The sequence below is a fragment of the Mizuhopecten yessoensis genome, unplaced genomic scaffold, assembly GCF_002113885.1.
Source record: "Mizuhopecten yessoensis strain PY_sf001 unplaced genomic scaffold, ASM211388v2 scaffold6443, whole genome shotgun sequence".
NCBI lineage: Eukaryota > Metazoa > Mollusca > Bivalvia > Pectinida > Pectinidae > Mizuhopecten > Mizuhopecten yessoensis.
Genome location: NW_018406552.1, coordinates 906,395 through 931,631, shown reverse-complemented (window position 1 = coordinate 931,631; position 25,237 = coordinate 906,395). Strand labels below are relative to the sequence as shown.

Sequence of the window (25,237 nt, the reverse complement as noted above, 5' to 3'; positions counted from 1 at the left end):
CTGTATCACTGACGTGCCTACTAGAAGTGACTGTATTATTCTGTTGATACGTACACAAGGTGCTAAAGTGTTTCCTTCCCTATTACTGATAAATGATAAATTTGTCCGATTAAAATTCATGGCAAAAGGTTATTTACATTAAACTTTTGTCCTGTTTGTAGTAAGTAGTATATCCTGTTACATTCTGAAAACATCTTTTCTGTGTTCATTAAAATCTATGGTAACGCCAACGGTCATTCACACTACCTAAATTGTAAGAGGTTCCATTTCCTCTTTATCAAGAAATTTGTCGAGTTTGACAAATTGTTTGTAAATATTGTGTATATTTTGTTTTCCCTTATTGCGGAACAAGTACTGAACGACTTAATGGGGTACTTTCTTTTGATAAAGCAATCATCATCATGTTGAGAACTCAACACAGCACTTACTTAGTATACTCACAGGTGTAAGTACTGGAAAATCAATTGTGAGATCTCAAAAAAACATTCATGAACAGGATGGAATCTAAGTTTAATTGCTGAATATGTACGGTTGATTGACAAAATTTAACAAACACAACCTTCAGGGTGTATAGTAAAGCTCGAGTGATTTGACTGACAGTTACATGATGAAAAAGAAACTGTCAGGCGTACAAAAGGAAAGCTAAACCATCAAATTGCGGAAACACCCACAAATGATAAAACAATTTTAATATATATGCAATTTTTCTTCGAAGATTCGGCCGACTGGATTTTACATTATTGCGCTTCTGATGAGATTTATGTGGGTGATTCACGGTCATTGTGTGTGTGCATATATAGTTGTGGACTAGGGATTTATTTTAGATTTCCACTGTAGGAAATGTATACCAATGGGTTGACGATATCTGCGTTGGCTTACTGCTTAGTCGTCACCTTGTGGTGATGGTGTGTTTGCTGGACACAGGTGCTTTACATAGTTTGACAATATTGTGAGAAGGCTGCCTGTAAAATGTGTTTCGCAAAAAGTGACATGTACATGCATTCACATTTCTGAACTTGTAAAACGTTTATTTTAGAATTTGATTTAAAAAGGAGTTTTAAACCTAGCTTTCACTGCATTCTGTAATGAGGATTTTATCAGAGCGTTTGTAAGTCTGTAGACATGGACTGGTAAAACCTGAGCTTTCTGATTTACGTATACCTGTTACATAATTTTGTGCAGCCGATTTGGAGATGTTTTCATGATCAACATGTGACTGCTGTACCAGGGTTGATATATTGTTGTCTTGGCATATGATATACGGAAATACAACCCGCACTCGCTCCTGTTGTAAAGTTTTTAGGGATTACTATAGATATTCAGGATACCATTTTGATGTGTTGCCTAACGTTGAAAGGAAGAAGAGATTTTTTTTATTTATTATTTAATTTTGTCGTTAGAGGAAGATGACATTGAAATATTCTTCATTGTATGCTCTTTAATAGAATTTCACCTATTCAAAAACTCAGTCACTGCAATTAATATGGTTGGTTAGTTTTAAATGTCATAGTTGAACATGTAGGATTTTATTTTTAATGCGAGGAGCAAAATAGCTATTTACCTTGTGTATATGAAATCTGTCACTATGTACATGTGTCGTGCTGTGATTATAACACACATTTATTAAGTCTGGAAACCTTAATTGAAGTAATTATTTCATTGTGGATTTAATCCCAAGTGTGTCTGCTGTCGTCACGTTTTGTCTGAGTAGGGAATGATTCAAGGTGATAATTTCACTGGGACTTCATCTTTGTAGAATCAAGTGACTGTTTCACACTCTAAGTGATGAAAACTCGGCCTGAAATCAAGAGACAGCTTTGAATTACTTCCTTGTGTGCTCATGTCCTCATGATTTGAAGAAATGCTGTCGGAAAGTTGTCAAATTTTAATTTATGTAGTGGAGATCACTTGCCTTCACTGTTTTGAACAGCATTTTAAGCTTTTACTTGGGAAAAATTGAAGAAACTGAACAGAATTAATGAAGACTTGGATTTAAGTTTGTATTTCAAATTTTGACTGTTTATCTCATGTGACAAATACCATTAAATGTTTCATATGTGATAAATCTTCAATAAGTGAATTTACATTTGTGTTTCAAGGTTTGTGCTATTACGCATATATGAGAAATAACATTTGATATAATTTTCAATCATGTTTCCCTTGATGGGAAATAAGCTGAAGCGGTCAGCCTCTGGCGGACTCATAAACAATAATAATGGTAGCTACAATGATAGTCTACCAGGACTGGGCACTGATGATGATTACATGTCCAATGTCACACAGAACATGAGGACCATGGTCCTAAACACCAAAATTCTAGGGGCCTGTCTTCTGATGGGGGACAAGAAGGTGAGTTTACACAATAATGATAGATGTAAATCGTTAGAAATCTTTGCTGCTTTTCTTTAAATGAAGAAATAATCAATTTATTTGATGTGTTTATTTATTATGGTGGAATATATAACGAGAGTGAGATAATGTTGATTTTTTTTTTAGCGAAGGTCGTTTGGGGTCTGAGTTGATTATTTTTCCAACAATTTCTGGGTATAAAGAGCATTAATGTAAGTTATATTGTTGTATGATGCTGTTACTTTAATGTCTTGTATAGACCTGATAATAATGTGATAAGTAGTGCACTCTTATTTTTGTTTTTTTTGTCACGTACAGTACCAGGAATGAAAAAATCTTTAATGGGGTAGGAAAATGACAAAGCGATAATTATATATCTTTGGTGTCCTTTACCTTGTTTAAAAGGAAGACAATTTAATTGTGTATGTAGCAGCTCCAATACAATGCTCAATTGTTAATACTGACAGAGTGTGAACTTTGACCTACCAAAATAAAAATAATGCATAAGAATTAACCTACTGCTATACTAGACAGAATGACACGTACAGTATAAGGATTTAAAGAAATGCTTCATGTTTTGTCTAGACAAGAACGTCTGTTTCATATTTCACAAGAGGACCTGTAGTGTCATATAATTCGTAAAAGAATGCATTGGACTATAATACAACGGTTGTGGAAACTCTTCAATAACAATATATAGCCATGTACAATCACGCTGAATGTGTATATATAATCTTTGTGATGGCCAACATCTTAACATAAGACCTGTGATAGTCTGTGGCAGGGCTCATGCATTCTAAATATAATCTATATGTATATGTAATGCAAGAGTTTGACGTACATGGATGGGATGTAGATCTTATTCGGAAGTGTGAATTGGGAGAACTAATGAGTATGGGTGTCGACTCATAACAATATATAAACATTTTAAATACATGTAATAACACATGCATACTATTTACTCCAGTGTCAAAACGTGTCAATCTTGGATCACTGATACGTAGAATACTTCATGTAATTGAATCCGAAATTTTGATTATGACCTCAGATAGTACTAAAAATTGAGGTCATATTATCCTATTGGCATTAGTGGGAGGTGCCTCTTTTTGAGTGATATTGACTTTACGAACCGTTTACTGAATTATCATAGTACTCATACCAACAGCAATGGATTAATGGGTTTGGATTTCTTAAATGGAGTCAACTGATGTTGAAACTTTCCTCAGATTAAAGTTATCGCTAAAAAAATATGTTAGCCTGACCTTACCCATTTTTATCTGATTATGGAGGCGAAGAAAAAGGTAAACCTTTTTTTTGTTTAAAAATTATATGTAACTGGGCAGCGGTAATCTGTTTTTATTGATTGACAAAATATTCACTTATAAATAATCTTAATGCCAGTTCGAAAATCACGAGACAGGCATATTAAAACTGACAATAATGTATGCTCTGTGTGTAATAAAATTAATGCAATTTATATTGTTGTATAATGCTCTTACTTAATGTCTTGTTTCATAGACTTGATAAGCATGTGATATTAGCACTCTTATCTGGATACGTATCAGGAAAGGAAAAACATTTTAATGTGGTAAGAAAACGACAAAGTGATAATTATAAATCTGTCATAAGTTTCTACATTATACACATACGTTATTTATAGAATAATGCTCAACTTTCAGATATATTAATTTACTCCATTAAAACAATGATACCACCCTATGTATAAATGTTACTGAACAAGGAGCTTAACTACAGGATCTGATCTCATACTTAATACAATATTAAATCGTAACATTGAACTGCATTTGGGTTCAAAGTACTTAGCTACATTCACAAAGGTCCTACATGTTGTACCATACATGGACTTTAAATACATGGGTACATGTTTGTGTGTTAGAGTTTAGCACTACAATGTCAATTAGTACCGTATTTGGACTTCAATACATGTATGTATGTATGTGTGTGTAAGCTTAATACATACTGTACTTGGACTAAAAGCTTTGTTAGGACATTGATCTATTCAAAGCATTGTTAGTTTGACAAAAAGTTATAAACGTCATCTTCTCTATATCGAAATTCAGTGTTTTCACTGTTTTACAACAGGTAATTGAATTCAGAAATAGCCGCTTGAATGTTCACAATGCTTTTACTGTTGACACATATTCTGAATAATGTAGGGTGCTTTTGTCGGCTAACAATTAAAACAGTTGCAAATATTTCAAAATATCAAAGAGTTTTCATGATTCTTGTTTAAAGGTGACTGCTTTGAATCTTTTGCCTATGTTTAAAGATTGAGTTAGAAATTCATTTTTTTCTTCTAAATATTGTACAAAAATTATCTAGGTATTAAGTCAACCAGACATTTAACTCATTCACCCCTAAAGACACATTTGAACTCTTCCAATACAAAGGTTGGAATAGTTCATTATGAAATTTCAGGGGTGAATAAGTTAATAAGAGTGCTAGCTTAACATTTATCACAATGAAATGAATGCACTATAATACTTCTTATTGAGAATCTTAGCATAAAGTATTTGTTTGTGCTGACAAAACTCTTCATCACATAAGTGTAGACATTACAATACTTTTTCTTGTTAAAAATCTTAGCATAAAGTATTTGTTAGTGTCGGTGAAATAAAATGCTGGTAGGTGATGACAGAATTTGTCCATCACATTCAGAAAAACGAACAAGATGTACAATGTCTGGTTGCACAGGTTGAATTGTAATGCAATTTTTTCTTCAGCTTGCCAAATCATAACAATTGACAGGTCTTTGAGAATACATCATATAGCTACCTCGGCTGTGTATAGAGTTACAGACAATTATTGACCTTCAACAATACAGGAATACCCTATTAAGGTGGAACAGAAAGAATAGTATATCCTATAATTATTCTGTAACAAGATATTACAGTACCAAACAAAACCCTTGCATGGCTGACTGGGACCCTATATAACAAAGTCTCAATAAAAACTACATTTTAGAGATAATCTACCTGTAATCTGTACACCTAAACAAACATGGGATACTTGCTGAATGCACCCAAATGATAATACATACTGTAACACGAAATGGTCGTGGATACTTTCCATCGTGGCTTGAAGCCATTTAGATCTTGTCATGGTACAAACTTTCATGGTTTATCATTCAAATTTGTTGTATTTATATTCTTGCTTCAATAGCAACCACAAAAAAACACGAATGTTTATACACAACGAACATTTCATGTTATACAGTATATAATGGAAATCCTTCATTATGGAGTCCAAGGGTAATTTTATAATGATAAATGTAAATATATAAAAAATTATATAAAAACTTGACATCAACATCTTGTATTTATTATTCCCTAATTGGTCTTGCCAGAGCGGACTTCATGTTTCACTTTAAAGTAAGCTTTTCCAATTTTCAACTTCTCATAACTTTCAATTTTAAATGTGATGCTTTGAACCTGGTTTTTGGGCTATCTTACTCTTATCTTCTGTACAAAATAGTAAAATAAATTAAAAAGATATTGTTGATTTATTTATTTTCACAGGATAAACATTCCTTTAATGACATCAACAATGTTGTGCACACTTAAACTTGTGAAATACTTGAGTATTTCCTAATTGTGAGAGAGGGCTATAGGGTTGAACTCTGTCTGTCCTTCTCTCTGTCTGAAAAGTTTGTCTACCATCCCCCACCCCTGGTAACCCGATGTAGTATGCAAGTACAAAAAGTAAGTCACGGTGACCTATGGTTTGACCTTTGACCTTATCCTGTCCAGGGCATATCTTCTGTACTATTTCACCTGGATTAACCAGATTTGTTATGCAAGTATGTTTTGGCTGATGGAGAGCAGAGTACAAGAAGTATGTCACTGACCTATATCCTGGGAAATGTATACAGCTTGATAAATAGAGAAATAATTACCAATTTGGACTATGAATTGCCTGGTAAGACTCTGCCATGTTTCTTTTATTATACTGCTGAAACAACAACATTATTACAAGATAATATTCAGTGCACATATAAAGGATTCATGTATTCAACTCTGTTATGAGGAGTTATAACAAAAAGCCTTTAAACAACTTCTGAATAACCAAAAGGACCAAGGTGGTGATATATGGCCAGAAACATGCTGGCAGGAAGGGCTACAAAGTTTGTTCAAATAAATGACCTTGTCTTATATTCAAGGTCACAGGGGTTAAATATGCTTAAAACCTTTAAACAACTTCTTCTAAGTAACCAAAAGGCCTAGGATGAAGATATTTGTCCAGTAGCATGCTGGGATGAAGGACTACCAAGTTTGTTAAAATGAAAGACCTTTACCCATATTAAAGGTCACATAGGTCAAATATGTAGAAAAAAACTTTCAACAACTTCTTTTGAATAATAAAAAGGACCAGGATGATGATATTTGGTCAGAAGCATTTTAGAATGATGGGCTACCAAGTTTGTTCAAATGAATGACCTTCACTCATATTCAAGGTCACAAGGGTCAATTGTCTCAAACAACCTTTAAACAACTTCTTCTGAATAACCAAAAGGTCCAAAGTGATGATATTTGGCCAGAAACATGCTTGCATAAAGGGCTACCAAGTTTTTAACTCACCTGGTCCGAAAGAACATGGTGAGCTTATGCCATACCGCAGCGTCCGTCGTTCGTCGTCCGTCAACTTTTCTTTTAAAACGCTACTAGTCCTGAACGGCCAAGTAGATTTTGACTAAATTTGGTCTGGAGCATCCCTAGGCCAAGGGGACTCAATTTTGTATAAATGGTGGGTGTGGCCCCCCTGGGGGCAGAGGGGCGGGGCCCAATAGGGGAAATAGAGGTAAAAACCTTCAAAATCCTTCTTCTACCGTAGGGATTTAAGGGATTTTATCCTAATTTAGTCTGGAGCATCCTTGGGCCAAGGGGACTCAGTTTTGTATAAACGGTGGGTATGACACCCATTGGGGCATAGGGGTGGGGCTCTGTTTGAAGTTTGTTCTCTCGCTCGATCTTAAATACTGGATGAATCTTTCTGAAATTTCATATGTACTTACAGCACCTACCATGGAGTGCTATATCTTTACTTCATACCAATTATTTTAAACATATTCAGGTGAGCAATACAGGCCCTCTGGGCCTCTTGTTTCAAATTTATGACCTTGACATATATACAAGGTAACAGAGGTCAAATATGTCTAAAATCTTTAAATGACTTTCTGAATAACCATAAGGTCGAGGATAATGATATCTGGCCAGTATTATGCTAGGATGAAGGGCTGCCAAGTTTGTAAAAATGAATAACTTTGAATCATATTCAAGGTCACAGGGGTCAAATATGTTTGAAATCTTGAAACAACTTCTTCTGAATAATCATGAGGCCCAAAATGTTGATGTTTGGCCAGTAGCATACTAGGATGAAGGGCTACCTAGTTTGTTCACAAAAATGATCTTGACTGCTAGTCAAGTCACATAGGTCATATATGTTTGAAATCTTGGAACAACTTCTTCTGAATAACCACGAGGCCCAGATTGTTGATATTTGGCCAGTAGCATGCTTGGATGAAGGGCTGCCAAGGTTTTCTATTATAATGACATTGACCCACTTTCAAGGTCACATTTGGTCAAATATATATTAACCTTTAAATGACCTAATCTTGATAAACAAAAGGTTGTACAGTGGTGATATTTGACAAGTTGCCTTTGGAGATGAAGGGCTATAAAGTTTGTTCAGCGTAATGACCTCATTGTAATATTCTATTTCAAGATAACAGGGGTCAAATGTTTTTAAATCTTTTAACAGGTTCTTTTGAATGTCTTAAAGTCATGGATACTGATATTTTGCCTGTAGCTTTATTTTAGATCTCTTTTAAAGTTACAAGTGTGAGATTAATACCAGGTGAGCAATACAGGCCTATTGGGCCTCTTGTTTTATCACGTGACAAAATTAAAGGTTACAGTCAGTCGTACTTTGAATGGTGAAGGGGAGGTAACTCTACATACAAAAAACACAGTGGAGTTCTCTTGTGTTTTGCCTGTAGTTGGACAGGTATCTTTAAATCACTTTTAATTCATGACAAAATGAAATGTTATAAGAATTTAAGGCTTTCAGAATTGTGTGATCACACTTGAAACTAACGTGTGAATGACCTTTAAATTTCAATGTGAAGTGTTAGGCCATGAATCAGACTTGAATTACCTGTGTATTCATGGCTATGTTACATAATCAGTTAGACTTGAAGGTAAAGTCTGTGTTGTTGTTACAAGGAATCATTCCTTAATTACAGGACTTCACCATTGTATGTGACACACATTTATATACTTGAAGATATACTCACAGTGATCAGTAGTTAGATATTTATCTTACCTATTTTGAAAATATTTTGAATATTTTGTTCTTGAGATCAGTTTATTTATTTCAAGAACCTACTGCTAAATAGCTAGGATAAGACATTAAAAAGTCCTAAAATATGTTGTATATAATGTAAATACTGTACTGTCCGTATTCCTGTATATAGGAAGAAACAACAATGGGTCTGATGGCCCATGGACAGTAGATTTGGTTGTGAGTTAACAATTTGTGTTTAAGGACGCTCCACCCTTTCGCAATTAGCCAGCAGAATTCAATGAAAGTTTCACATAATGGTTATGTCACCATATGTAGAGGTGATTTTATGAAAATCTAAGCATTCCGATAAACTGGGGATTTTTTTGTAAAAAATACTGAAAAATTGAATTTTTGTCAAATTCAACACTTTCATATTTTTGGACCGTGTTGCATTGTTGAAAACTATTAAAACAAAAAAAAATAATGAAAGGAAACATTGCTAATCAACCCTACAAATAGTTTATTTATCTTAAAATATCTACAACAAAAAGCGTTTTTTATTGAAATTGTATTGCTAAAAGTTACTAAATACAAGCTAAAAGCAAACAGGGCACAAAGTTTCATACAAAAAGAGTGAAAAATTGAAAGAATTTTTACAATGACACTTATTTTCTTTACTATACCAAAAACGATGGAAATAAATTAAATTACTATATTTAATTGTCAATTTACTGTTATTTTATGGAACAAAATTACTCTCAATCATGTACACTTTGGACATCATTCCATAGCCCGCCTACGCATGATGTATTTACATGTCAGGTACACAGGTAACCATAGGCTATCGCATGATATGCCGTTATCACGTGCACGCACATGCACTTGCAATTGGAAGGGATCTTGTTATTAACAAACCACTATTTTCACAGAGTTATTGTAATTGCATTTGTGAAATGATTTATCTGACAGAGCGTAACTGGACAACAAATGTTGTGGCGACCAAGAGCTTGTGAACTACTGTTAGCACGTGATAGGTACAGGTGAGGTCGGTAATCAAAACACACCAGTCTGCATTCCATGCGCCTCATATACGACCTTCTTGAAGTCGTCTGATCTTAGGTCAGTGTCTTCTTCTTCTCATGAGTTAATTAATGTCTTTGTATCATAAGCTTTATTTCTGAAGTACGTGTGATTACACATTTCCAAGTTAAGTCTCGATATCGGGTGTTGACATATCATCGTCACGCACGTGTACTATTGTTTAACCGGTCTTACTATAATTTACATTACGTTAAAAGAATGCCTGATACGCAATGCGGAAATGACGACACGAAAATACGACAAGAAAAACATGTGCATTACGAGGGTGGGATTAGTCCTTAATTGCACACAGACCTGAGTGAAAAATGGTCTTTTGAATATTAGTAAATATCAAATAAACAATTGTTAAAAATATACTTGTATTTCTGTTAAAAGACTAAAAAAATTGTCAAAGCTCCTTCAGTGAAATGTATAAACCACTGATGTGAAAGTTTTGACTTCTAAAGGCAGGTTTTACTTAATTAACATCATTGATATCTAATGCAGACATATTTCATTTTATACCACTGTTGTCTATTGAAGACAAGTTTCACTTTAAGGATCCCTGTACCACTGCCAAAAACTGTAACTATAAGTATTTGAAACTGTTTTTGAAACCCGAATGACTATAGCTTTAATAAATCATTTCTGGAAAAAAATCATACCTTGAAGGACTTTTATAAGAAATGATAAAAATCACATTAAGAGATAATCAACAACAGTGTTCTGGGTATAAAAATCACATACATGATGATGTACTGTGGGGCTAGACACATATATGATGATGTACTGTGGGGTTAGACACATACATGATGATGTACTGTGGGACTAGACACATACATGATAATGTACTGTGGGGCTAGACACATACATGATGATGTACTGTGGGGCTAGACACATACATGATGATGTACTGTGGGGCTAGACACATACATGATGATGTACTGTGGGGCTAGACACATACATGATGATGTACTGTGGGGCTAGACACATACATGATGATGTACTGTGGGGCTAGACACATACATGATGATGTACTGTGGGGCTAGACACATACATGATGATGTACTGTGGGGCTAGACACATACATGATGATGTACTGTGGGGCTAGACACATACATGATGATGTACTGTGGGGCTAGACACATACATGATGATGTACTGTGGGGCTAGACACATACATGATGATGTACTGTAGGGCTAGACACATACATGATGATGTACTGTAGGGCTAGACACATACATGATGATGTACTGTAGGGCTAGACCTTGATTACAATCCTGACCTTTTAACTGTTACACCATCGCTCTAACGATAGAGCTTCCTGGTCAATGGAAGTGACCTGGCCCAACTGTGCTACAGTTAGATGCAAACGGAACCCAATGTTAAATTAAGGTTACTCTATCTAGATAAAAACCAGAGTGCACTGCGACAGTGATCCTTAAGTCAGTAGTGTCCAGTGTAGACAGGTTTTAATTGACATCGTTAGTGTCCAGTGTAGACAGGTTTTATGTTACATCAATGATGTAGATAGATTTTGTTTACATCAATGTTCTTATTTTTATAAAGTTATATAATCTATGATTCATGACCTTCTAAATCTAAGTAGATGTTGTTTTCAGCTTTAATTGATGTAGTCATAATCACTTAATTACCCAGCTGTAAGATAGTGTACAAACGAAACTAACCAAGTCTCAGTGTTTCCAGCTGTTGAACACCGGGCTTTACATTAGAAATGTTTCTATAGCTGGTACCTTTATAGGTACAGATGTAAAATATACAAATCATTTTAATCATTTTCCTTTTCTATGTGGTTTACATTGGGCAATAGTTCTATGACTAGTAAATTCACAAATCTTTTATGATGTTATTAGCTCACCTGGTCCAACAATACAACAATGTTGTGTAGATAAAGGATATGTCCCATATTTGCCAACTCTCCTATTTTGGATGGAGACCCATGAGTTTGAACCTTAACATTTGCTAAACTATTCCTATTTTCTAAGATCTGATGATTTCATACGAAAGAACAGCTTAAAATATGCCAATTTAAAGTGTCATTTTGTCCCTAGGGGATATATATATATAAAGACACATTTTATTAATGTTTTTAATTTAAAACAAATTGGCAAGTATCATGCATGGTGACCCTCACCTATCAGATAGAGGAGCGGGGTCCAACAGAGGATTAGATGTTAATTTAAGTATTCTTAAGAATAATCCTTTATAACAAATGACCAGATAAACTAAGTTGGTTTAAAGGATCCTTGGCTACAGGGGATTTAAAATAGTGTATAAATATGAAGCACAGCCTCTTTATGGGCAGATGGGGCCCTATCCATTAGAGCATATATAAAGACTTGTTAATAAATTTTGGCTCATTTTGTCTGTTTGTTTAATGTTTTGATGTTTTGAAATACAATGTGACAAACTTCATGTATTTTTAGTTAAATTAAAATACCGAGAGACTTATTATTAGGCCCCTTGGCATCTTTTATTTCCCATGGCGTCATGTTATATAAAACATTTGCAGATGTTGTTCAGTCAGGTGTAGACTATTTTACCTCGGCCATCTTTAAGCTGGCGTTTAATAATATATGCAACTAAATCTTATGATAGTTGTAAGCTAATATGCATTGTTTAAAAAATAGTTCTAACCAGCTGATGATGTACCAATATTTTTAAAATCTAAAATTAACACCTCTTTGTGAAAAAATATACTTTATAGATATGTTTTTAAGTAATTCTTCACTAAATTTTTCCTAGTGAAATTTGTGATTAAAAACAAAAATCGATCGAAAGGCCAACCTTTTTACTACCATTTATATTGCAAATCCTCTTCCTCTTCCTGAAATTCCAATTAAAAAAATTCTGTTAGCACCTCAATTTCAAATACAGGTAATCCTTTATTTACTTAGTTCTGAAAATAATAAGAATTGTTTTTGTCATAAAGGACTTGTGCAAGTCTATTAAATTGTCATAGATTAAAACTTCAATGACAAAACTAATCTGATTGGCTCTGATGTACATAACCTCGGGCACCGACAACAAAGTTATGTTGTACGTTTTAGCTACATAATCTTTTGATGTTCAAGCTGTAAAGAAATTCACAATCGTTTGTTTATTTCGTATGTACATGATCAGTTGTGTCTAGAGGGGAATCCCACCTCAGGCTAAAAATAGGGTCAGCAAGTTTAATTTACTTATTCACATAGGTAAGTATAAACACCTATACAGGTGCACATATGGTACATACATATAATGTTACCGTTACCATACCAGTATATATATAGTGAATGGAGTGATTGATGATAGAACTTTGCAGGCCTTGTCTAACAGGTGAAACAGGTAAATATTTACAGGTGTGGTGAAGATTATTTGGGGTTTAAATAATTCAACTATTAGAAGTATTATTTAAATTACACACTAATTGATCTATAAAAATTTAAGATAATAAGTAGTATTTTGAATACAATGTATTTTTGAGGTGAATAACCTCTCTAAGTACTGTGTATGTGAAGACACTCAGGTACTGCTCTACATGTATATAACCTTAGCAAGGAATTAAGGGGGTAGTGGTGTAGGTGCTGTATTGAAATCAGATAGTCTGTTTATGGTCTGTAGATGGAAACTTGTCCAGACAGCACATCCTACAGTTTTACCATTCCAATTTTTAGCTCACCTGGTCAAAAGGACCATGGAGAGCTTATGCCATACCGCAGCGTCTGTCGTCAAGGGGACTGAATTTTGTATAAACGGTGGGTGTGACCCCCCTGGGGGCAGAGGGGCGGTGCCAAATAGGGGAAATAGAGGTAAAACTTTAAAATCCTTCTTCTACCGTAGGGATTAAGGGATTTTATCCTAATTTAATCTTGTGCATCCTTCGACCAAGTGGACTTAATTTTGTAGAAACGGTGGGTGTTGTCCCCTTGGGGGCAGATGGGCGGTGTCAAATAGGGGAAATAGAAGTTATCCTTTAAAATCCTTATTCTACGGTAGGGATTAAGGGATATTTAGCTCACCTGGTCAGAATCGTAGGCATTAAAGGATTTTATCCTAAATTAGTCTGGAGCATCCTTGGGCCAATGGGACTTAATTTTGTATAAATGGTGGGTGTGGCCACCCTGGGGGCAGAGGGGCGGTGCCAAATAGTGGAAATAGAGGTAAAACCTTTAAAATCGTTCTTCTACCGTAGAGATTAAGGGATTTTATCCTTAATTAGTATAGAGCATCCTTCGGCTAAGGAGACTCAATTTTGTATAAACGGTGAGTGTGGCCCCCCTGGGGGCAGAGGGACGGGGCCAAATAATGAAAATAGAGGTAAAACCTTAAAAATCCATCTTCTATTGTAGAGATTAAGGGATTTTATCCTTAATTAGTCTGGTGCATATCCTTAGGCCAAGGGGACTACATTTTGTATAAACGTTGGGAAGGGGAATTTAACCTAATTTAGTCTGGAGCATTCTTGGGCCAAGGGGACTCAATTTTGTATAAACAGTGGGTGTGGCCCCCTTGGGGGCAGAGGAGCGGGGCCGAATAGGGGAAACAAAGCAAATTCTTCAAAATTCTTCTTCTGTAGGAACGATNTCTACTGTAGAGATTAAGGGATTTTATCCTTAATTAGTCTCGAGCATCCTTTGGCTAAGGGAACTCAATTTGTATAGACAGTGAGTGTGGCCCCCCTGGGGGCAGAGGGGTGGGGCCCAATAGGGGAAACAAAGCAAATTCTTCAAAATTCTTCTTCTTCTGTAGGAACGACAGGATTATGTCTTAATTTGGTATAAAGCACCCTTGGTGAAGGGGAACCAATTTTTATAAACGTTTGGCCTGACCCCCCAATAAGATATATAGAGGAATAGCTTTAATACCCCTTTTCTTCAGTTGGGATGAAGGTATTTTGACCAAATTTTAACAGTAGCATCCTATGTGGAAGGGAAATCAATTTTGAATAAATGGTATGTCTGACCCCCCTGTGGCCTGAGGGGTGGGGCCATATAGGGGTAATTTTGCAAATTCTTTAAAATTCCTCTGCTTCTGTAGGAATGACAGGATTTTGTCCATATTTTGTCTAAAGCATCCTTTGGTGAAGGGGACTATATTTTGTATAAACTTTGGGTCTGACCTCCTGGGGCAGAAGGGAGGGGCCCAATAGGGAAAACATAGCAAGTTCCTCAAAATACTTCTTCTTTTGTAGGAATGACAGGATTTTGTCCAAATTTGGGACGAAGCACCCTTGGGTGAAGGGGAACCAAATTTGTATAAACTGTGGGTTTTAACCCCCTGGGGCAGAGGATCTGGACCAAATAGGGAAAATAGAAAAATAGCTTTAAAATCCTTCATCTTCTTCTGTAGGAATGACAGGATTTGTCCATATTTTGTTTAAAGCATCCTTTGGTGAAGGGGACTATATTTTGTATAAACTTTGGGTCTGACCTTCTGGGGTAGAAGGGAGGGGCCAAATAGGGGGAACATAGCAAGTTCCTCAAAATCCTCTATTTCCTGTAGGAATGATAGGATTTTGTCCTATTGCATATAAATATAACCCTTGACTAACAATGTAATACACGTGCAGCAACATCTGGCTATTTCATCTCAATTTTGCTAACATTTCCAGGTGAGCGATACAGGCCATCTGGGCCTCTTGTTCTTAAACTTCACTAATACAGTCACCGGTATCTAAAAGCTTGTGCACCTGCCTTCTAATTGCAAAGTCTCTTTATTTTGGAGGGATCCTCTCGAGTTTGGACCTCTTAAATTTAATATTTTCCACTCCACTGGCCAATTTGCTAAATTATTCTTATATTCTAAGATCCAATTATCTGATCTGAAAAAAACCCCAAATGAAAACATGCCATTTCCCCTATGGGAATTGCTGTACTGTTTTGACCAGCTATATTCTCTGCTACAACCAGGCCCATATTCATCAAACCATTCTCATGCTCAAGCATGGATTCTGTGCTTAAAACAACATTCTTGTTATTGGCTTTAATCCTGGGACAGTAACGGGAATTATATACCTCTGCACTCAGTTAATGAGATTAGTTGTTTAAAACAGTCCTTTTTTGTCAGAGTTATGCCCCTTTATCTGATTTCAGTAATTCAATCTTAAAGTACTCCAATTAACTTTCATGAAAGGTAAACATAATTTGAACCATAGGTAGTTGACTGTGATGTTTTACTATTCAAATATTTGCCCCTTCTCTGATTTAAAAAAAAATTGGGGCAGGGATATTAGCCTATATGGCTTATACAGTTTTAGTTTTTACAGGGTAATAATAAAATCTTTAATATGTCAATTAATGAAGTTGTTTGTCTATTATAACAGGAGGACATGGCTTCAGGCAGGAAGGATGTCTGTGACGGCATTGACCTGAAATGGATGTACGACTCGGATGACTCAGACGACAATGAATGGTAAGGGCAGGATCTGCTCTCTCTCTTTAACAGCTGAATTTGATATGATTAAACAGAGTTTCACAAATAAAAAAAAAATCTGTCTCTTCAGCAAATAAAAAGGATAAGAAGTATGTAGTAAGAGCTAAGTATATGAAAATCTTATATCTTTTTTAAAGGTATATTGGTACCTTTCCTATTTAACCCTTGGATGACTAATGACAGTGAATGGCAAAGGATTATCTTCTAAAACTTGAATGCCTAAGTTTGATATGAGTAACAGAGCTCTTCCTATATCAAATGATGGCTCATCAGCAAATGAAAAAGGATGGGAAATATTTATGTACACTATAATCATACCTGTTATGTTGCCTTTCCCAATAAACCTGTGGCTGGATTACAGTTTCCCTCTATACAAACATTTAATTAGATTATAAGAACTAATTAGATTGATTTATAATTCAGAATTACACAAGACTTATGAGCATCGGTGTAAGCTTTCTTGTTTTCCCTCTAACATATTTGAAAATTTATCCAATTACAGTAAACATTCATAAAAGGTTTTGAGTGCGGAACTCTTTCGTAACGGAGATAAATTACCGAATAAATGTGGCAATAAGCTCATGTCTAGTAATAAGCCCACCCATATAAAATAAAGTTCAGTAGAAATGTTAACAAATGCTATTACATTGTCTAGTAATAAGCCCACTCCCGACTTTGAGTTAGAGTTTATGTATTGCCCTTGGTACAATAAAGTATGATGTAGCATACAGCCTTAATGAGAAAGCAAAAACTCTTTTTAGGCACTGGTGTGCGATGTATGCTTAGACAGGTCTTTATGTAAAGGAACAAAGCTCTTTAAGTCTAAGCTAATATTTGTTCACTATATATTTGCTACTTGAAACATATACCATGTGTCATTAATAAAAAAAAATCATTAAAAGGTTCTACTCATTCTAAATAAAAGGTTTAGGCTCTGCACATTTACTTCATGTTTGGAAGAATTTGTACACCATTAATAGTGATTTAATATTTTTAAGTATGAAATGCAGGTCATTTTGGTAACAAGCCGTTTCGGGACTTTCTTCTGGGTCGTTTCGGGACGTGTCAAAAGTTGTTTCGGGACATCTCAATTAATCCATAAAGCTTGATAATTGATGTAAGGCAAATACCAGGAAGATTTCTGGATTGTCTTTATTGGGTTATTTTAATTCCGTTGTAAATAGTATCTTTAAGAAAAAGTCTTCTGATAATTCTCACAAAACATCTGCAATAACAGTGTGTGCTTCAGTTAACACACTTGCAATGTACACTGATTTTGACATCATTCTTTTGTATCATGAAATATTTGTAGAAAGCCACTTATAATTCATTCACCTCTGACATTTTATAATGAACTATTCCAACCTTTGAATTGGAACAGTTCAAATGTGTCTTCAGGGGTGATTGAGTTAATACATCTTGTCATGGTGTTTTGTTTCTATTTGTCTGGGTGTGTAAATTAAATGTTTAGAGTAAATGATCACTTTCAGGAAGCGCCGAGGTTCTAAAGTACATCGTCGGGTTGGACAGTCGGGCTCTATAGCCATAGACTCACCAGTTCACGGGTAAACATTGGTGTTCTCCTTCCATTAAACTGTGTGATCTCTGATTAACATCTTAATTCTACTGTAGTCTTGACACTAATCAGTCTTATCTTAAACAATCAAAATGGCATTTTGTACTTTGGTACATAATGTTCTCTTTAATATCTGTTATTTGTAGAAGAAAGAAATTGAAGTAAAGCACAATTTGACATTAACAGAAATGCTGATTTTCTCTGAAGTAAAATTCATTTTACATATAACTGCTACTTTACCATAATGTTAAATTAGTCCAGTGAAGACATCCAAGCGAAAATGCTGCTTCCTGTGAAAGTAAAATTCAGTGGCGGATCCAGAGGTTTTTTTTGGGCTTCAGGACCCCCCCACCCCCCCACCCTGAGAATTTTCTTTAAAAATCATGTATTTTCACCATTTCCCTCAATTTTTCCCCACCTTAAAAAAAACCCTGGAAATTTGGAAACCCCCCAGATAGGTTTCTGGATCCGCCACTGGTCTACATATTAATACACTTTTTAAAATTTACTATAACAAAGCTAGTCTTGTAACTGAAACTCCTTCAGTGGATATTGTTTTATATTCATGCGACTTTGAGAACATGCACACACTGAGTGCCTTTATAAGAAGTCGTCATTGTTTTATTGTATGTTTTAAAATATAATATAACAGTAAAACGGCTGCCAAAATTTAGAAGACCAATAGGAAAGATGTCCACCTTACTGGAAATTTCCTAGGGGAGATATTGTACACAGAACAATTTTTATGACATTTTCTTGTAAAAAATAGTAAAAATAATACTGGACAAATATGTTTTTGAACAATGGAAGGGCAAAAGTTTTTAAATTGTTAAAATGATTTTATTTAATATTTCATTAACCAGTAGTGGCCTAAATTATGAAATCTCTGATATTTACCTACTCTGTCTTCCAGTATTTCCCTTATTTCTTTGTTTATGTGATCTAAACAACCTTTGTTGGTCGAGTTTTAAAGGGAAATTGTTGATAATGATTGATGTAAGTTGGTGTTGTGTGATGTGGATATGGCTGATATAATGATGTAATGATGCAATGAAATAAAATGTAATAATAACAATTCCGGAATAACTGCCTACCCTCAGGGGTTCCTTTGTATAAGTGTTAGTTTGTTCACCCGTGGAGTACACTGTAGAGGAAATCCGAGTTGAAAATAAAATGCAACATTGATGGTCACATATGTGTTTGTGTTGTCTGATAACAGATGCCTCCGTGAGGACGGGGAGTCAAACCTGCAACTACCAACATGCTGAATACGTTAAGGATCCCTGTGCAACTGCAGATAAAACACCAGAGAACTCCACTGTAGTTTACATACAGTAACCTCACCTTAATTAGGGCCCCGTATCGGGGATACGGCTGCCCTATAGTAATCACTCTGTCTGTCTGTCTGTCCGTCCACAAATTTTGTTCCTGGCTGATAACTTTGGTATTTATTGACTGATGTACATGAAACTTGGTCAAAATGTTCAGTTCACAAAAATACACATTGAGGTAAATAGTCAAGGTCAATGGTCAAGGTCATTAGGTTCAAAGGTCAAGGTCAAATTTTGCATCTTTTCACTGATGAACATTTTGTTATGACATGATGAAGCAAAGTTGATCAGAATTAAACAAGGAGTCAACCTGACCAAATGTCAAGGTCATTGGGTCAAAGGTCAAGGTTAAATTTTGTATCTTTTCACTGGTGAACATTTTGGTATGACACTTTGAAGCAATGATGCTCAGAATTAAACAAGGAGTCAACTGACCAAAGGTCAAGGTTATCGGGTCAGGGGTCAAGGTCAAATTTTGTAGTTTTTCACTAATGAGCATTTTATGAGATTATGAAGCAAAGTTGTTCGGAATAAAACAAAGAGACACACTGAAGTAAAAAGTTGAGGTCAAAGGTTAAGGTCATTAGATTCAAAGGTCAAGGTCAAATTTTGCATCTTTTCACTGATGAACATTTTGTTATGACATGATGAAGCAAAGTTGATCAGAATTAAACAAGGAGTCAACCTGACCAAATGTCAAGGTCATTGGGTCAAAGGTCAAGGTTAAATTTTGTATCTTTTCACTGGTGAACATTTTGGTATGACACTTTGAAGCAATGATGCTCAGAATTAAACAAGGAGTCAACTGACCAAAGGTCAAGGTCACTTGGTCAAAGGTGAAGGTTAAATTTTGTATCTTTTCCCTGATGAACATTTTGTTATGACATTATGCAGCAATGTTGGTCAGAATTACACAAGGAGTCATTTGACCAAAGGGCAAGGTCATGTTGTCAATGTCAAGGTCAATTATTTTATCTTCTTACTGATGAACTTTTTGTTATGTTATTATGAAGCAAAGTTGGTCGGAATTAAAGAATTAGTCAACTGACCAAAGATCAGGGTCACTTGGTTAATGGTCAAGGTCATTTGGGTCCAAAGATCAAAGACAAAGTGGATCTCTGACTTTGACTCTGGCTCTTGATGGAGAGGGTATATAAGGTGAAATAAAACAAATCAAAGCTAACAAATGAGTAATGCGATGGTATTTACATTTCTGTTAGTCCAGCAAATATGGAGGTGGAAGGAAACAAAACTCACATCATAGTACATGTAAAATGTATATTTTGCTTCCTTGTGATTCTTTTTGAAGTCCAAATGTCAAACATCAAGCTCGGCTATATGGGCAGATTGCTTCTTGATGATTAGTGGGGATATATTGCCACAAGACGGGGCCCTTACTGACCTGTCAGTGTTCTAGTTACGTTTTGGATATAACTGTTGTAACTGTATTGCGAATGGAGGTCCATGATTTACAAGTGTTGTTGTATACCAAATGTTTTAGCATGGACAACAAGGTCTGAATTGTACTGACAAATGAGCAAAATAGATACGGTATTCCATGTGCAACCATTTGTTTCCCAATTATTCCTGTACATTCTTGTTACCTTACTAACTCTGGTATTGATTTTTGTAGTATATTATTAATATCTATATTTTAATATTCTGAACCTTAACCTTCATTTGTCCTGACTTCAAATTTCATAATCTTTTCACTTTCAATAGCAGATCATGACATCACTCAAAATTTAGAGGCACTGTAGAAACTTAGCAATTATTGTGTTTTTAGCTAGTGAGCTTCTGCCATGGTGTGGCGTCCGTCGTCCGTCGTCCGTCGTCCTTCGTCCGTCTGTCCGTCGTCAACTTTTTACTTTAAAAAAAATCTTTTCAGTAACCAAAGGCCTAGGATGATGATATTTGACCAGTATCATGCTGGTATCAAGGGCTACCAAGTTTGTTCAAATAAATGACCTTGACCCACTTTCAAGGTCACTTGGGTCAGATGTCTTTAAAATCTTCAAACAACTTCTTCTCAATAACCAAAAGGCCTAGGGTACTGATATTGGGCCTGTAGCATGCTGGGATGATCGGCTACCAAGTTTGTTCAAATGAATGACCTTGACCCATTTTCAAGGTCACTGGTGTCAGGTGTCTTAAAATCTTCAAACGACTTCTTCTCAATAACCAAAAGGCCCAGGGTACTGATATTGGGCCTGTAGCACGCTGGGATGAAGGGCTACCAAGTTTGTTCAAATGAATGACCTTGACCCATTTTCAAGGTCACTGGTGTCAGGTGTCTTAAAATCTTCAAACGACTTCTTCTCAATAACCAAAAGGCCCAGGGTACTGAAATTAGGCCTGTAACATGCTGGGATGAAGGACTACCAAGTTAGTTCAGATGAATGACCTTGATCCACTTTCAACCTAATGTCCTTGTTCGACAATCAAGGTCACAGGCGTCATATGGTTAAATCTTTTAATAGGTTCTTATGAAATCTTAAGATTACAAGTGTGAGATTAATACCAGGTGAGCGATGCAGGCCCATTGGGCCTCTTGTTTATTGTTTACACGCAGAGCATTATAATGCTATCATGCTGACTGTCCAACTGTTAGTCTGGCGATGATACTTGGCCAGTAGGTATCTAGAACGGAGTGCTATAAGCTTTCCTCAGATAAATGACCTTGACCTACTCTCAAGGTTACAGGCATCAAATGTATGAAAAACTTAAAACAACTTCTGAATACCCATGATTGCTCAAAGATCCAATTGAGCGATACAGGCCTTTGGGGCCTCTTGTTTAAAGTTTCCAGTTTTATGATGATTTATGTATCTGTATCCACAATAGATATAACTTTACTTAATCTAACTGTATGTGATATTTAAACGTTTTAATGTTTGGGTTTGTTTGCATCAAGATTTAAAAATAGTTTTTTTTTAAAGTCTATTCACTTGAATGCAATACAGGTATACATGTAACATGATATATATCAGCATGAAAAATTAAACTGATCATACCACTTATACCTTTTAACGCATTTATCCCTGAAATTTCATAATGAACTATTCCAACCTTTGAATTAGAAGAGTTCAAATGTGTCTTCAGGGGTGAATGAGTTAAACATTTTGCTTATAGAATGTGTCTGTTCATGCCCATTATAGCAATACTCTGTCAGCTTAACGCTACACCAACTCAAATTCCAATTTGATTTTTTCTCAATGATTACAGAAAAATAATAATATTTTTGTACATTATCTATGGGTTAACAACTTGAATACCATGAAATGCATGTTTTTGTTTTCAATCTTAATAGATATGATAGGATTAAAATTTTGCATAGATTGTCGTCAAGCTGATGAGAATCTAAACAAATTCATGTCAGTTTAGTTCTGTCACTTTAAACGGCTAATGATTAACATTACATTAGTCAATTTTTTGCCCATAAAGTGTTAACTGAAATACAAATTTGTTTTTCATCTGATTGATGATGCTAAAAAACTAAAAACAACGAAAATTTGATTGGTAAACTATGAAGCCTAATCATGCTATGACCTGGTCACAGAGATAGATCGTAGAAACTGCACACACATGCTAGAGTAGTGGTGTTTTAGATTTAATAAATATATCTACTGACTCATTCTTGAAACTTTTGAGGACTGCTAAAAATATCCAAATATTTCAGAATATTTTTACAACTGTATTAAAAATATCTGTGTTTGTGTTCATTCACGTCTGACGACATGTGAATTTCAGTTAAAGATCTCATGTAATTGTCGGTTAGATAAATGTATGTGCTTACGTAAATTTTATATGTTCTGTTCAACTGTGTGTGAATTCAAAGGCAAACAGTTTAGTGACAATTTGGAATACGATAGCTGTCTGCGACACAAAGTGTCCTTGTAACACAACATCACGATGCTGAAGAAGCTGAGGACTGGTGTAAAGTTCTAGTTTGTACTTTTTTTGTCCTCTATCTTTTCTTTTTCATGTATATGATCTGCGGCACTTGAAAAACATTGAACAACAAGTTATAGTTCTGAGTTATTTACCTGCAAAGGGCAGAAAAGAGCCACAAAACTAGTAAAAGTTTAAAGAAATTGTAGCAGGTTTTATAATATTTTTGCAGGGTTATCATACAGTAGAAATGTTCAGGTGTCAAATGGAACTTGTGTTTATGTTTGTATTTGTTGTATTTTTATGACTGCATATTTGTGAGATATTTAGATCATCCGACAAAGGGGTCAGGATGTCATGACCTTTAGTTATCAAGCTTTGTTTGCATCAAGTAACAGACAGTGTTTGCTGTGCAGTATTTACTGTCTGCCCTACAGAAACTTATGACATCTAGTATTTCTTTTTGAATATCATTGATAGGATTTTTTTCAAAGTTGAAAGGAAATTATCCTGAAATGATGTTAACCAAGAATGGTTGTTTCTCTGATCGACGAGATGGCAGGCACATAGTCATTGTTTAAAGCACATTTTATTATTATTTTCATGTTCTGCCTGTCTGATTTAAATGAAAATCGGTAGCAATGACCAGAAAAAAACCTACACAAGAGTTTTTTTAGGTTGATTTGAAATTAAAAATGGTGGCTATGAGCCTATGACACACCATTTTGAAAAATATCATGTACGGTAATAATTTGTTTTCTACCAACAATTAACATAACAAACTATCCCAAGTCCACCACAGGGAGTTACCTAGGAGTTGTGATGGAACATGAAGTGCGCATACTGTGTGCTTTGTGGAGTGTCTTTGCAGAATATGTCATGTTTGAGTTGGCATTCATATTGACCATAAATGCCAATCGAATGCAGTTCAATACTTAAATAATAGGCAGAGAAACTTCATGTGAATTTGAGGTGTACATATGTAACATTAAAAATATGATGAAATTGTTAAAAAAAAGAAAAGAAAACAGTTTTGGCACTGAAGAATATTCTGTTTGACTTCCTGGAGTGTTCACCTGTTGTTGATTTAACATGTTTTGGGTACCAACTTTAACACCAGAATCATTTCGACACCACTACAGATATCACAAACCACATAATGATCATCAGTGATGATCGAAAACATCAAAAATTATGAACTTTTGAAAAGAATGTATATTTGAAACCTGACTGTAAATTTCCAGCTCCGCTCCTGTCAAGGACCTCAGTCACGAGGTATCATTCCGTGGCCGGCTACGCAAGATCATCATCAGGAACTCAAAGGCCAGTAAGTACTAAAATCCTACTTTTAATTGACCTTCACTTTAGAAGTTAATGCTAATGTAACTTACTTGTCACTGATGTATAATCTAATTTATCTCATTCATTGTTCCGTTCACAATTCTATATGTGCACCTTTTTTAAAAAAACAATTAAGTCAATTTCCTTTGATCATATACAATTAAGAGTTGGGAAATTCTGTTAAAGATTCTTTGTCAGAGACCAGAGCTGTTTAAAGCTTCAAAGCATATTTACAGGGTATTTAAGATTTTTTGCCATAACCATTCAGTTTTTGGTGAACAATACAGGCCTCTTGGGTCTTTTGTTGTTAAGAATCATACAGTAATAGCATTTTGAATTTTCTTGGATGACTATTCAACTATTTTAACATCAATCATATTTTAAAGATTTTTGCTTAACATTCACCTTCATCGACACATTCCCTCACAAAATTAACTTTGAGATGACAGCTTCTCTGACAAATTTAAGATTTTTTTATTTATAGAATGTAACACTTCAAAATTTCATACAGTAACTAATTTTATTGTAATATCTTATGAAGATCATCAGCTCTGCAAACTTAATATCAGTGTATTGTGAAGACGTTATATGTTACTTGGGTTTATTTTACGTCAGTAGGAAGCCTTTTAAATCCCTGTTTTTGATGAAAGGGTTAAATCTGGGTAATAAATGAAATTGATCAGTGTAACCAGTGATTGTACCTATCTTATTGAATTTTAATTGTTTTTTATCTTCACTCACAGGATTAATAGGTACAATATTTGACATCACAATAAAGAGCGTGATGTGTTTACTCTACATCCTCCGAGTTCAACTTGACAACCACACTACATACCATTGGTAGGTACAAACTTTCATCTACATCTTTCCAAGCATTCCCTCCAAGTTGGTAAACATAGATTGTAGCCAGGTTCATATGCACGACCAGTG

General features: G+C 35.1%; 1 protein-coding gene across 1 annotated transcript in view; it reads left to right on the top strand.

The window, feature by feature from the left end:
• The first annotated feature begins 637 nt into the window (after nt 1-637).
• The window catches only part of LOC110452145 (potassium channel subfamily T member 2-like), a 56,790-nt gene continuing 32,190 nt past the window's right edge, over nt 638-25,237 (top strand). The window contains exons 1-5 of the mRNA XM_021500505.1: nt 638-2,349; nt 16,059-16,147; nt 17,659-17,733; nt 24,211-24,293; nt 25,051-25,147. Of these exons, the coding sequence (XP_021356180.1) occupies nt 2,152-2,349; nt 16,059-16,147; nt 17,659-17,733; nt 24,211-24,293; nt 25,051-25,147 (542 nt within the window). The 5' untranslated portion in view covers nt 638-2,151. The remainder of the gene's footprint in view (nt 2,350-16,058; nt 16,148-17,658; nt 17,734-24,210; nt 24,294-25,050; nt 25,148-25,237) is intronic.